A 14924-nucleotide genomic window follows, 5' to 3' on the forward strand; every position below is an offset into this window, starting at 1 on the left:
TTTGAATAGATGGCCGGTGGAGAAATGCATTTCTCAAACTTAAGAGTTACGAAAAATTATATCATCAAAGCTTGGGTGGATAATTTATTTGGCCTTTATTTATTTAAATATACAAACCGATTGGTATTTATGCCGTCATTAAGCGAAATAACAAATCTCTGTAATATCAGGAGTGGAAGAAGTTGAGGTATTTGTTTTTCGAAGCTGATGAAGAACAAGTTGCTGTCCGTTGTTTTGATTCTCGCTCTAGCATACTGCGCTGTTGATTGTCAACAGAACGATGTCGTAGAATGGCAGATTCTCACAAAGCTAAACTTCTCTTCTCAGATCCGACTTCATCCTCACATCCTCCTCTTAGTCACTGTTCCATGTACTCTCTCCCTTACAATTTCAACTTCAACTAATCAAATTGACATCATTTACTACCTTTTCAACCTTTCTTACTTAAAAAGAATTGCCTACTTTTTTTAGTAGTAGACTTGTGTCTCGACTAATTCATGGTCGTTTATTTTGTGTAAAAGAAATGAAATTTCATCTGATAAGACAATGAGTTGTTATTGAATTTAAGGATATTTCTTTTTTTAATATTTATGATTCATTTTTTTATGAAATGTAGTTAAAATTTCACACTGACAGGGTCTGGCGAGTGTCGATCTCTTATGAAAGAAGTTGAAAATTTGGTCAATTATCGGAAAAATGAGTTCGGTTTGCTCAAGTTGATGATTTTGTATCGGAACAACGAGAAGATGCTGGCAGATGCTATTGGTGCTACAGAGAGCATAACGGTCTTATACTATCACCATTCTGTATCTTACAAGTACCGAGGAATATATCGAGCGCAGAGTGTTTTATCCTCTATTTATCCGTATATGTCGATTTTGCCTGAAGAACTTCCGCTCAAGTCTCTCCATTCTCCGGAGGACTTGAAAGAGTTTCTTGAATCCACGGACAAAGCTTTAATTCTGTTTGAATTTTGTGGATGGACTCCTAAATTGCTGGCTAGAAAGAGTTTTAACGGTACTGAAAGTACCTTCACATTTCAAGGTGCGTCAATCATTAGTTAGTTAACATTGGATAATTTCATTTGTTTTAAATGTTTCTATATGTTCAATTCATGGCTTTATTGAAGTTTAAATTAGTTATCATCAAGACCTGGTTTAGTTATGATTGTGCTGAAGCAAATATTGATATGTGAATGGTGCCTATGTTGTCTCTATATGCTATTTCTTGCTTCGTTTATACTAAGTAAATGCAACTGTCGAGATCCTGTAATCTATTTAGAATTTTTTTTTATTAATTGTATTAAAAGTTCTACTCTTGAAGTCCTGCAATTTCTTTATGCTTCAATGCATTAAGGAGATTGGTATAATATAAGAAGAGGAGTTCTTTGAAGAAGTTTATTGCATGTTTGCTTCCTCAATTTTAAAACAATTTTCTGTTCTCAATATAAGGTTCTTGATTTGAAATTTTGTTGGGTTAGCTGTTCCAGAAATAGTTTTATACTTCACTTTTCTTAATTTTTGGTGTTTCTGGAAATTAGAATGAATGGTCTCGTAAAGTATTACCTTCATTTGTTTTCTTGTTCTAAAGAAATCTGTGGTTTATATGAATTTAGTACAAAAGATGAACTTATCCAAATTTATTTTACAATAACAATTATCCAAATTTACAGTTGTTTTGAATACATGCAAATAGCTGATTTGTTCTCATTCTGATAAACATTTTTGGGCATTAAAATTGTAAAATGCTGCCAAACTTGATTTATTGATCTAGTTACTTCAATATTTAAAAGGAGAAAATATAATATTTTAGTCAGTGTATGCCACATGAATTATTTTTCTTGTATGCGTATTCCCTGGCTGCCTTACTTCTGCTTCGTGCCATCATTTTGAAGTGATTTTTTCCATGATTAACTTCAATGAGTTATATCATCATATTCTTTCCTTGCTACATTCTGCTAGCAACTTTTGCAATAAATAATTCATCCTGCAAGTCAGTAGTAATTAGAATTAACATGAGATGTGACTCCTCTCTAGGTTTTCATGTGTTATGCACTATTAACTAGTTCATTTTTCTATCAATGTTCCTGAACAAAATTTTTTCTAGGGGATCATTTTGGAAGAAGCATTGGTCTTGATACAGAAGGAACACAAATATCAAGAGGAAATGATAACGAGAAGGTGGCTGGTAGTCTCTTATTTCATTAGTATGAAGTACTTATGAATTAATGGTTGAAGAACGTGATGGAAAAATAAGTTAACATCCCTATTATTGGAAATACAGGACACAGAAAATGGGAAGCTGAAGTGCAGTTTCAGTAATGGGTTTAATGGAATCCCTTGGCTCAGTGAATTCAGTTTAGTGAATGAAAGTGATCCTTTCAAGGACACTGAGAATATGGTGTCTGGTGATCAACTATCCTGTAACTATACAGAATCTCAGCAGTTTGATTCATTTTTCTCAAAATTTATGACTCTTGCGAGAGAATTCTTCCTGCCTCCTGAAAAGCATAGATTTGGCCTTGTTTCAGACAGGTCTTTACTAAAATATCTTGACATTGGAGATTCTGATTCATGGTTTGTAAAACTTTACTTAGCTGGTTGCCCCAGTTGTTCCAAGGTTTTCAAAGAGGAGAATGACCTTAAGAGTATTCCACTGGTGAATAATGAAATTGTTGCAGAGGTAACCCATATTTTCTTGTCTTTTGTTGTTGTGTGTAGTTGATGTTTTCTTACATCATGTTCTCTACTTCTCTTGATCCCGAAGTCCTATGTGACAATAGCCTTTTGAGATGCACAACTTGGTAAATTCTTAACTTCGGTTGAGAATATTATGAATTAGCTTGGCCAGGAATGACTCCTCTAATAGTTTCTTTAATAACATTTTAATACAGACAGTAGATAATCTTAATGAGAATGGGTATATTACCTTTCACTTTCCTTCATAAGATCACCTCGTGATTTCAGTATTGTGTGATACATTATGAAGATAATGCTCTACGTACAAAGTTGGGATCCCAACTCTATATCCCAAGTGATGTGACTGTTTATGTGTTGCACTACCTGATTTTAGGATAATGAGATAATTGAATAACTTCTTTGTAATCAATTTGGTGTTGACACGTAAATTGCCATGTCATTTGGGATACAAAGTTGGGATCCCAACTTTGTATATATGTCATTACTGTTTTATGAATTATTGTTTTTTTATATAATTGTATGTCTGATCACCAATATGAACTATTACAACCACAAGAAGAGCTTCATAATATTTCTATCTGTTTTCTTATATTTTCCCATTGCTGTCCATTGTCATTTGCCAATATAGCTTGTTTTTCTGTATGGATGATTCATATATATATCTTTCAAGTTATGCAGTTAGATAGCGATGGGCAGGATCTCGAAATTGTTTTACCTGCAAATAAGCCATCAATTCTTCTTTTTGTGGATAGATTATCCGACTCCTCAGAAACTAGAAGAAAGAGTAAGGAAGCTCTACATACTTTTAGAGAACTGGCTTTACACTATCTGATTCCATATCAAACTGGTTGGCAGAAACAGCCTGGGGGACCTGCTGTCCGGTCTAATCAAGCTTTGGGTAGTACATCTGGACCTCCTGCATTAAAGCTATCTCCAAAAGTTCAGAAGATTAATTTAAAGGATAAGATGTCCATCATGGTTATAGATGAGGGTAAACCTGTCACTTTAGATAACATAGCTCCAGATTTGCAAGGGAATTCCTTGCATGAGATCTTGGAGTACCTTCTTCAGAAAAAGCAGCAAGCAAAATTGAGCTCACTTGCAAAAGAGGCAGGCTTCCATCTTTTATCTAATGATTTTGACAATAAAGTAGCAGATGCATTACCATCATCGACAGCAGCCTCAGGGGAAGTTGTTGGTACAGTTATTGATGATACAGACAAAGATCAGTTACCACAAGGCACAAGCATATCTGCTGTGCAAGGTGAAGAAAATTCTAAAGCCACTGTTGTAGATGATGAAGGAAAAACAACTTCTTTTGATACCAAAGAACAGTTGATATCTGAAGGACCTGACCAAAGTTTTCCAGATTATTATTTGACTAGTGATGAAGAGGTCAAGCTTGAAGTAAAAAGCTCTTCACAACTACACAAGTTGGGGGAATCACCTTACTTTCAAATATTTAGGGGTTCCTTTTTCTTTTGTGATGGTAACTATCGATTTCTTAGAGCTTTAACTGGTGGGTCAACTATTCCATCATCAGTAATAATTGATCCAGCATCACAGCAACACTATGTCTTCCCCAAAGACACAAGTTTCAGCAATTCTTCACTGGCTGGTTTTCTTCATGGATTTCTCAATGGAAGTCTTCTACCATATAGGCGCTCTGAGTCTATTATTCAAAGCTCGAGGGAGGCCACTCAACCACCATTTGTCAATACGGATTTTCATGAAGTGGACTCTATTCCTCGAGTTACAACCCATATGTTCTCTGAATTGGTTCTTGGTTTAAATCAATCTGAGAATGAAAATGCTTCCCATGCCTACAATGAGGATGTCTTGGTCCTTTTTAGTGGTGGATGGTGCGGGTTTTGCCAGAGAATGGAACTGGTTGTTCGTGAAGTTTACCGAGCAATAATGGGCTACATCAAAATGTTGAAGAATGGATATAGAAATGGGCAAACAGATTTTAGTGGTGGTAAGTGGTTAGTTTTGTACACATGAAAAAAAAAAGTGGTTAGTTTTGTTTTCTCAATATTTTGTTCCTCTTGATCTTTTGTATTAATTAGCACAAGATAGTTTCCGAAGTAAATTGATCTTTTACTGCTTAAAAAAAATCTTCTAAAGTTAATTAGATTTGTTGGTTGGCAAGGTAATTACCAAAACAATCATTTGTTCTCAGACAAATACCATTGTAGACAGTTGGAACTGAACTACAATGAGAGATCAAGGTCCAATGACATGCAATTCTTACATCATTGGAGTCTATCTTAAAATTGTTGATGAGGAAAGAAAATGCTTCTTGGTATGTTGAAAAAAATTATCTAATTATATTACAGGCTATTTTAACATGTTCCCTTAAGACACATATTAAGTAACTTAAAATAGTAAACTAGCGTTAATTTCTTTCTGTTTAAAGAAGTCAATTTTATTTATTAATTAAAGTTATATCCTTCGATAGGAAACACTAATAGTTAACTTACCATTTAAATTTTTTCTATGTTGCTCTTGTCTACATTATGTAAAACCATCAGAAGAACATCTAGTTGATCAAAACATGATTGAATCTTATTGGTAGTAAACTTCGTGAATTGATATGTATTTGCTTCTTCCTCAGAGATGTCAGCTATTACCTTATAAAGAATTGTTGAATCTTGAATGACCTTTTTACCTTCATGATTGCCATGAATTTTACAAGTGAACATTCAAACAATTCAACTGTGTGATTGGATAAATAATGCTGGAGCTCAGTCCTGTGATGATCTCACAGTATACCTCATTTTCTTCTTGATATGGTGGTTTGTTTATTAAGTGCGTGATTAATTTGATAAGAACTCTCTTGTCAATGTGGTATGTATTAGGAGTGGTTCGAACTTGAAAATTTTATATTGGATGTTATCAGGATTTGATTGTCTGGTCATTATGGATTTATTTTCATAGAAAACATATTGGACGGAATCATCAGTTAGGGAATTTTTTGATGTAATAAGTCTTCATGTTTTAGGTCTTCCATACCTTCCCCAAACACCAATTATTCTGTTGAGCACACTAAAATGAATCACACAAATGGAATTCTAGAGGCATGTCCTGTACAACCTTACTGATGGTAGAAAGTTTAATTTTTGTTGCCTTCTGACTTATACACACACACACATATTTACGAATTGGCATTTTCTGCAGGCTATGTATTGTGGAATTTTGAAATTATGAGATAATTAAATATTTAAGTTTTGATCAAGGTTGTATTTGTGGCAGATAACTTGAAGAATGTGATGTTTAGGATCCCACGGATCTACTTGATGGATTGCACATTGAATGATTGCGGTTCAATTTTAAAGTCAATAGCTCAGGTACTTAAAATCTGGAACCAACTCTTATTTTATTGTGCATACATTATGGTAATGGTTTGTTACTAAGTGGGTGATAACTGTTACCAGATGATAACGATTGCTTTTTAATGTTAATGAACTTGCCATCATTAAAGTTTGATAACATAACATTTGTATAGTTGCTGACATGAATGGAATGGAAGGTTTCCAATCTCTTTCTCCCACTTTCTTTCTTATACTACTTTTTTATTGTTCTAACCCAATAATAGGAGATTTGAGAAGTTATGGAGACCAAAACTGCAGTATAGATTCTCTTTATGTGGAATTATTCCTCGAAGTTGGATATTTTTGTTGTTCTCCTTGCATAGAGTCCCTCCTTTAGTCCTTTCTTCTCCCCACATCAGTGAATTTCTTTTTTATGCCCTTGCTTGGGCTTTGTTTCACCTTTACTTTTTCCTTCACTAATCTCAGCTTCTTGCAGAAATATTTTATGTTCACTGAATCATATGCTTCTAGACAGCATTTTCACCATTTTTGCCTGAGGTTTTCTGGACAGTACTGATTTAAGTGTGATTAATAGACACTTTGGTCAATGAGTTTGTTTGACTTCTCCACTCTTAGGTCTACTTATTTTTTGCATTTGGATATCTGCATACTAAACCATACAAACTCTTGAGATGCATGCCACTTATTGTTGTGTGTGGTATATTTTTTTTAATTTGAGTGGCATGCATTTCAGAGCAATTATTCCGACAAATTTCTCTGTGTTATGAATTTGGTGTAATTATGCCCTTTTCTTTTATGGGGGTATGTTAGAGAACTTCCCTAACAATTCAATTTCTCTCAATAAAACAACAATAATCAGATAAGAATAATCTGTTTCATTTGCTTTTAGAAACCAATACACACCAGCACATTGGTTTATCACAAGAAATTGAAAATAGAAAGAAAGAAAAAAGAAAAAGATGTTTTAGCAATCAGAGGGGCCAGTCCTCCCCTTGCCTAAAGGGCCCTTGATAATTGCCTGAATATTTCCTTGTCCCTCACCTCCTATTCTCTCCTCTTTTAATTGTCTTGTCTCCTGTTTCAGTTCTCATTTTTCCTCCATTATCCTTAATCCTTACCTGTTAGTTTTACCTTGATTGGAGCATATTTGTTGCCTGGATTGCCTGGATTGATGCCTTTTTCTTGCTGTCTTGTTTGAATTCTTCATCAGTTATACTATCTGATATAATGGCATCCAATTTATTGCTCGAAAATCTGCCTCCTTTAATTCTCCTTCTGTAAACTTGCTTGATTGGTGGTCTAACAGGGTATTTTTTGAATATGCAGAGGGAAGTTTATCCTGCTCTGATGTTATTTCCTGCAGAAAGGAAAGATGCTATTTCTTACGATGGAGATATAGCTGTGGCCGACATTATCAAGTTTATTGCTGATCATGGAAATAATTCTCAGCATCTTATCAGTGACAAGGGTGAGCTTTGATCAAGCAACATCTTTTAGCACACTATTAATTCTCACAGTTCATCGAAATAGCTGCACTGAATTGATAGACTTTGATGCACTGATTTGGACAATTGATCACTATCTTCATCACTTTCTCCGCCTCTAGTATTTGCATTTGCTAATGACTACTTTGAATAAGATTCTTTCATTTTGTTTTGGAATTCCTTTTTTTTCTTTGGCAGTTCAAGTTTTGTTTGCCTTTTTTTTTTCCCCCCTCTTACTATAGTAGGTATAGATGTTTCTCTTCTTAAAACAAAATTCTTTGGCATTTTAACCAGCTTGTTGATATTTTATCTTTAGAATATTATTTATTCCTTGCCATAGTAGATATATGTATCTTGCTAGACAATTTTCATTGGACAACTCAATCCTTAGACTTTGTTAAGCTTTCAAATTACAAGTCTCTGTTGTCAGTAATTTATATAATTTTGGCGGATGATTGTTATTGTATATGTTAAATGATGGTAGAGCAAAATTAGATGCAGTACATGATACATGAAATTGCTTTGTTGGAAATGACTCATATATATATATAGATGAGTGGAAGATATATACTATTTCTCAGCTGAAGTTCATAAAAATTGTATCAGTGGTAACCATGCCTTCTCCCTATTTTAGTTTAAACAGGAATGCGGTCTCACCTAGTGAGTTGTCATTCAAATCCCATAGCAATATTAATCTTCTGTTGGTCCATGAGTCCCCAAATGCACCTGGGTCATGTCAAATAAAGTTTCTAGTCTTTTTTTCCTGGTCGTAGAATAGTCTCACTAACTAGAAATTTGATTACTGCCTAAAACAATTGGAGCACAATGCTTCAGGTTAAATGTAGTATTTTACCACATAACAGTTGTTCTTTATTATTCTCTGTTTTGAGCCTTTTATGCAGTGCTGAAACTAATACTTGGGAGAGTTTTCTTAGATTTTATTAATTCTGGAAACTTCTGATTTTGGTAGGAATTCTATGGACTGTAGCTGAAAAAGAGGGCAGGTGTCAAAATTTATTTGAGGGTTCATCACCAACTACCACTGGACATGAGGAAGCTCCTCCCTTGAAGGAAAGTTTACATGAAGTCATATTAAAGAGTGAAAAACCAAGAACCAAAAAAAGTAATCAGATCAAATCTCATGCGTCAAAAGGCTTGCATGGAATGACGCATAATGTGACAGTTGGTTCTATTCTAATAGCTACTGATATGCTTCTCAATGCACAACCATTTGATAATTCAAAAATTCTTGTTGTGAAGGCAAGTAAAGCGACAGGATTTGAAGGTCTAATTGTCAACAAGCAGATCAGATGGGAGTCTCTACAAAAACTTGAGGAAGGGCTAGAGTTTCTAAAAGCAGCTCCTCTGTCTTTTGGGGGACCAGTTGTTAAACAAGGATTGCCTTTCGTTAGTTTAACTCGAAAAGTTAATAAAAATCAATACCCAGAAGTGCTTCCAGGTGCATACTTTCTTGATCAATCAGCCACCGTTAACTTGTTTGAAGAATTGAAGTCGGGCAATGACTCTGTTTTCAATTATTGGTTTTTCTTGGGGTATTCGAGCTGGGGTTGGAACCAACTATTTGATGAGATTGCTGCAGGAGCTTGGACTACTGCTGGTGATGATAGTTCAGGACATATAGATTGGCCATTAATTTAGTAGTTTGATCTCTTTCTCGTACCTGGTATTTCACGACGGAGTTTTGAGGTTCCTTAAAGAGGAACTTGGAGGTTACGGTTATAATCAACGACTTCTGATTTTATTTCCAACTTCCTGCTCACCATACTTGTAGATATGAAATTTTGTGCTTCGTTTGGGCTTTGGTTGATTTCCCGTTACATTAAACATCTTTGTCTTTTTTTTTTTTTTTAAACATAAAACATCTCATAGAATTTACGTGGCATTTATTTCATAGAATGCGTGGGAATAATATCGTGGATGGGTATGAAGATGGGAATAGGAATATTGATTACTCTCTTAAAATGGGTGATTTTATTAATTACCCTAAACCTTCACTACTTTGTGTTGATTTAAATATTTAAAAAATTAGATTAAGGAAGAACATAATCCCTCTAATAATATGTATTTTAAAAAATTACGTGAAAGGCTTTTGCCCTTCTTTATAATAATAAAGAATTCTAAACTTGCTTCCCATTCCATTACACTCATTATAGTTAAAAAATATAAATTTTTATCTATGATAAAAAATAAAGATAAAATAGTTATTTTATTGTTTATATTAAAAATATATAAAATTTGTTATTTTTTCTCCCTAAATTTTAGGAATTAACAATTTCACCCTTGTTTAAAATTTTCAAACATCATAAAGTAACATTTTGCATTTTTCCTTCTTTCTAATAATAAAAAATTCTAAACTTGTTTCCTATGAATTTTATATATTTACAAAATGTAAAAAGGGAAAAGGATTATTTTCCACTAATCACACTCGTAATAGTTAAAAAATTCAAACTTTCACTTATGATCTATTTTTTGTTAATTTTTTATATTAGAAATAAAAGTAAAATAATTATTTTACTATTTATATTAAAAAGATATAAAATTTGTTACTTTTTTCTCTGAAGTTTTAAAAACTAATGATTTCTTCTTACCTAAAATTTTCAAACTTTAAAAAGTAATATTTATATCCCTAAACCTAGGATTTTTATATTTTTCAAACTACAGTTGTACTAGATGACTTTTAAAAATAATTGTTTTACCCTTACTCTTCAATTTTAGTTTTTAACATCTCTTTCAACATTTTCTCAAGCATCTTCCTTTTTCTAAGCCGATGGTTGGTGGTTTCTATCTATATTTACACTATCTACTTTCAGCCTTGCAGCATTCTGCTGTGTTGGTACACTACCAAGCATGATGTGGAGTAGCTACTAGGGATGGCAATTTGGACCCGACTTTAGGGGTCTCAACCCTCCCCTACCCTAACGGGGAGGGGATTCCCTGATAAAAACGGGAAAAAAGGAGGGATGGGGACGAAAAAAATCTCCGTAATCGGGGACAGGTCGGGGACAGGGATACATGTGTCCCCGCCCCTCCCCTCCCCGCCTCGCCCTGCCCCTCCCCATCCCTTCCCCACCCCACCCCACCCCTTGAACCTAATATATTAATATAATAATTTCTAAACTATTAAGTTTTAGAAATTTTTACATTATGATTTATTAAAACTATAACTTTAATTTTACTAATTTTTGAATTATCAATTATTAGCTTTTACTAATTTCTAAACTATTAATCTAATATATTAAAAAAACTCTAGAATCTCATTATCATAAAATGCAAATGCACCAAATTAATTTTATTTCAACTTCAAAACTTAGTTAGTCAATCCACCAGATTTTACACACAAAAAATAATAAATTATAAACTTGATAAAATCAATTGAAGTGAATGAAAAGTGTTAAATTTAATGTTATTATAAAATTACCCTAAATCACATACATGAAAAGCTACTAATGAAAAGATTGATTATTGCATATTGTTAGATTTTCTGAAAACTTTATATTTGAACTAAAATAACAAAGAATATTTTATAGCTCTTGTAGCAAGTGATATTTTAGGAAAATATGATTTATTTTATTTATTGAAATATATAAAAGAATTAAAATTTATATTTATGGGTATGGGGAAGAGATTTTTCCCCGCGGGGACGGGGCAGGGATGGGGAGGGGATTTTTCCCCACGGGGACAGGGCGGGGATGGGGAGAGGATTTTTTCCCTCGGGGACGGGAAGGGGATGGGGAGGGGATTTTCCTTCGCGGGAAGGGGACAGAGATTATTTTTTATCCCTGCAACGGGGATGAGGCGGGGACAAGGATTGATATCCCCTACAGGGACAAGGATTGATATCCCCTCTTCACCCCTCCCCATTGCCATCCCTAGTAGCTACCCACTTGTGGGAAAAGGTGACCTTGAAAACTATACCTTCTGTCACTATTGTTCAAAGCCAAAATCTCCTATAAAAAGTCATCATTGCCAAACATGTGGTATTTGTGTACTTGACATGGATCATCACTGCCCATTTGTAAGTACTTTGTCAACTTTTCTGATTGGAGATGATTTATTATATTGGAGATGTTTTATATTGTAAGTCTGGTCCTTTTGAAACATGTATTATTTAGGCATTACCTTTTTTACTCTAAAAAAGAGTTGGAGCTTGGAAAGCTACTCCATACAGAAAGTTTTAGCTTAATTACAGAATTCTACTTTAGCTTCTTTTTGAGGCTCTATAACAAAATAATACAACGAATTTTGTTTTTTATTCACTTAACACAAGGAAGGGTTTGGGTTAATTTTAAGGCCAAATGACTATTTCTCACTCAAGGTATGCTGTAATCTCAAGTTTTCATTATTTAACTATAGAAATACTGTTTACCCACCCATGACCAGTTAAATTTAACAGAACCCTAACACCTGAAAATTTTATCTCTTTTTGCCCCCATAAACTTTAAAAACTAAAATTTTTTCCCAGCCTAAGTTTTAAAAAATGGCAGTTTCACCCTAGGGTTTCGTTTTAAAATCTCTGACCACATCTCTGGCTCCATTGTCGATGGCCTCTCCCTCCCGAAGCATCATCTCCTTCCGGCGATCCCTTTCCTCCCATTTGGATGTCCGATCGGCGTCGGAGAAGCCTTGGGAGACAAAGATTCGTCTCCCAAGGGTTCTCGGACGCCGATCAGGCGTCCAAATGAGAGAAAAGGGATCGCCGGAAGGAGAGGATGCTTCGGGAGGGAGAGGTCGTCGGCAATAGAGCCGGAGATGTCGTCGGAGATTTTAAAATGAACCCTAAGGTGAAACTGCTATTTTTTAAAACTTAGGCTGGGGAAAAATTTTAGTTTTTAAAGTTTAGGGAGGCAAAAATAGATTATATTTTAGTTTATTTTTTAATATTATAGAGAAAATAACGATTTTACCCTTACCACAATTAATTTTAACTGCTCATGTGTAAGTGTTTGGTATTTCCATAATTAAAGAGTGGAAACTTGAGATTGCAGCATACCTTGGGTGGGAAATAGTCATTTGGCCTAATTTTAATACTTTGGATCACTTCACTTCTCAGAGTACATCAGGTCAAGTAAAAAATTTTTTGGTGCGATAGGTATGGTCTTGGAGCTGTTAAGATCACACCTTACATCCGTGGGAAGTATTTTGGATTGCTTGGACAACTTGTTCATATTCTTGACATCATATTAATCTAATTCTCTTGAATTCTTATAAAATAAGATGTTCAAATCTATATTTAAGTGGATATCATCCAAAAATGAATCTCATCTTTTGACTTTCTTCTAAGTTAATAAGTTCAAAATTGTTTCCCAGAGTGAAATAATTGTGACTTTAGTCTGTTACAATTAGTCTTTTCTTCTCAGAAACATATGCTGCTGCAAGGATATGATAGGTTGTTGCTTCTCTGTTCTGGTTTAATTTTCTATCTTTGCATGGCAGATTGATTTTATACTCATATTTTTTATTTGGGATTGGTTGAATTGTGACCTGTGTGCATTTGTAAACTTTTCTTCTTTGCCTGGTAAATACTCTAAGAAGCTAGTAATTATGTATTGGTGTTTTGGGGATGTGATTGTTATTTGGCAAGCTTTGGATTCTATATTATCAACCCTGATCCTATTGTTCTTTGTCTTCTTTTTCCTTAATTGCCTTATTTTCATTGAATTTTAGTTCCTGACAATTGCTGGTCATTTCTTTTTCACATAATGCAGATTGGGAACTTTGTTGGTGCAGCTAATCACCGGCACTTCATCACCTTCCTCCTATGTAGCACGGAAACGGAAACGGAGAAACGTGGAAACGCGAAAACAGAAACGTGAAAACGCATTTTTAAAAAATATAAGAAACGAAAACGTGGGGAAACTTATAAATATGAAAAATATAAGGGTTTTTTTATGAATACTAAATTTTTTATAATAAAAATATGTAAACTTGTATAATATAAAAATAAATAATAAAAAAAGAATGAAGAGACAGAATACTATAAAATAGAATCATAGAACCTATTGTAAATTGCTCTTAAGTAAACGCATGTAGATATTTAAGAAAAAAACAATAAAACACACCAATTTATATGATATGTCGGAAAAGAGATGAGTAACACATCAAAAAGTAGAGAGGAAATGAATTCAATATGAGATTTAAAGATATTTTCAGTTTGAAAATATAAAAGATATGTGTTTAATCGATTTCACGATTTTTCTTCTAAAATAAACGTGTTTCAAAATTTTTCAAAAATTTTGAAATGACCCAAAACGTTTCCTAGAAGTTTCAGAGAGTTTCGGAAACGGAAACGTTTCCGAAACGTGGAAACGCATTTTATTGTAAGTTTCCGTGCTACTTAGCCTTCCTCATTTCAACAGTTGTCAGTGCGATTTGCGTTGCAATTATGTCTGTAAATGCAGGGTTGCATATCTGGCCGCCACTTTCATTGAGATCTCATATCCGCTTACATGGGCTCAGCACAGATACGGCTTGGACAACCATGAGGGAAATCATTCTTGCTTTGCTGAACTCTGCAGAGCTTTTGTCTGCTAGAGGTCTTCTTCTTATTTATCTGTTTGCTGCTAGTATTTCTGTAAATGTCGGGTTAAGTGTACTTCTGTGGCAGCAGCTGTGTTTTATATTGGAGGGTAAAAGTTACTCGAGCCATTTAGCTTCTCAAGGAAGTGAGCAGGATGAAGCAAAAGATTGCCAAAATCTTTTTAGGTTTTTTGGTTGCCCATATTCTGTTTCCAGATTCTTGCCTATCATTCACAGTTGTCCTAAAACACACAGGAAATGAAAAGAGATACGTAGCCAGTAGAAAAGACAATCTTTTGATTTTATATATGTTTTTTAATTTTAATCCTTGTTTCTATTTTGTTAAGGGAGTCTTAGTTTTTGGTTTTGTTTAGTTCAATCAACTAAGCTATATTGAAATATAAATTATAAAGGAAGAATGCTGAGTACGAAGAGGCTTTTTTGGAGGGAATTTTGCTGTGCTAATGTTGAGGGAAAGTCTCATTCTTCAAGCCAAAATTTACCTTGAACAAAAGAATGATTTCCGTTTTAGTAACCAAGCAATGTTTTTAGAACCAACCAGGATATCAACTTGGTGGAGGGAATGATCTAGTCTAACTGGTGATCGGATCGATTGATCAATGGTTAAATCGGTTAACTTTTCAAAGATAATAATTTAAAATTTTTTGTATAATTCATAATTAAATATATATTTTGATAAATTTAACATTAAAATAAACTTAGTTTGATGATATATATATTCAATCTATCATATTTATATATTATTCACTTATATTGTTTTAATATGAAACTCTTTTAATCTCTAACGTTATCTCTGAAATGCAATCATCATCGTTTGGCTGAGTGTGTTATCACTTAATATCTAATAT

General features: G+C 33.9%; 2 protein-coding genes across 3 annotated transcripts; both read left to right on the forward strand.

Moving 5' to 3' along the window:
• Positions 1–124: 124 nt before the first annotated feature.
• On the forward strand, positions 125–9469 carry LOC123213501. Of its 2 annotated transcripts, XM_044632945.1 has the most exons (8): positions 125–370; positions 637–1044; positions 2107–2180; positions 2284–2682; positions 3378–4677; positions 5955–6049; positions 7361–7502; positions 8489–9469. In XM_044632945.1, exons 1-8 carry the CDS (start codon positions 208–210, stop codon positions 9175–9177), a joined length of 3270 nt encoding a protein of 1089 aa, XP_044488880.1. In that variant the 5' UTR covers positions 125–207; the 3' UTR covers positions 9178–9469. The 2 variants fall into 2 exon arrangements, with proteins under 2 accessions (XP_044488880.1, XP_044488881.1); XM_044632946.1 differs by lacking the exon at positions 125–370 and having other exon boundaries at positions 907–1044; positions 2107–2187.
• LOC123214350 (protein S-acyltransferase 11-like) lies at positions 9435–14317 on the forward strand. Its single transcript, XM_044634094.1, has 5 exons — positions 9435–9504; positions 10304–10405; positions 11421–11554; positions 13245–13283; positions 13874–14317. Exons 1-5 carry the CDS (start codon positions 9435–9437, stop codon positions 14315–14317), a joined length of 789 nt encoding a protein of 262 aa, XP_044490029.1.
• Positions 14318–14924: the final 607 nt, after the last annotated feature.

Source organism: Mangifera indica, chromosome 4, assembly GCF_011075055.1.
Source record: "Mangifera indica cultivar Alphonso chromosome 4, CATAS_Mindica_2.1, whole genome shotgun sequence".
Lineage (NCBI taxonomy): Eukaryota > Viridiplantae > Streptophyta > Magnoliopsida > Sapindales > Anacardiaceae > Mangifera > Mangifera indica.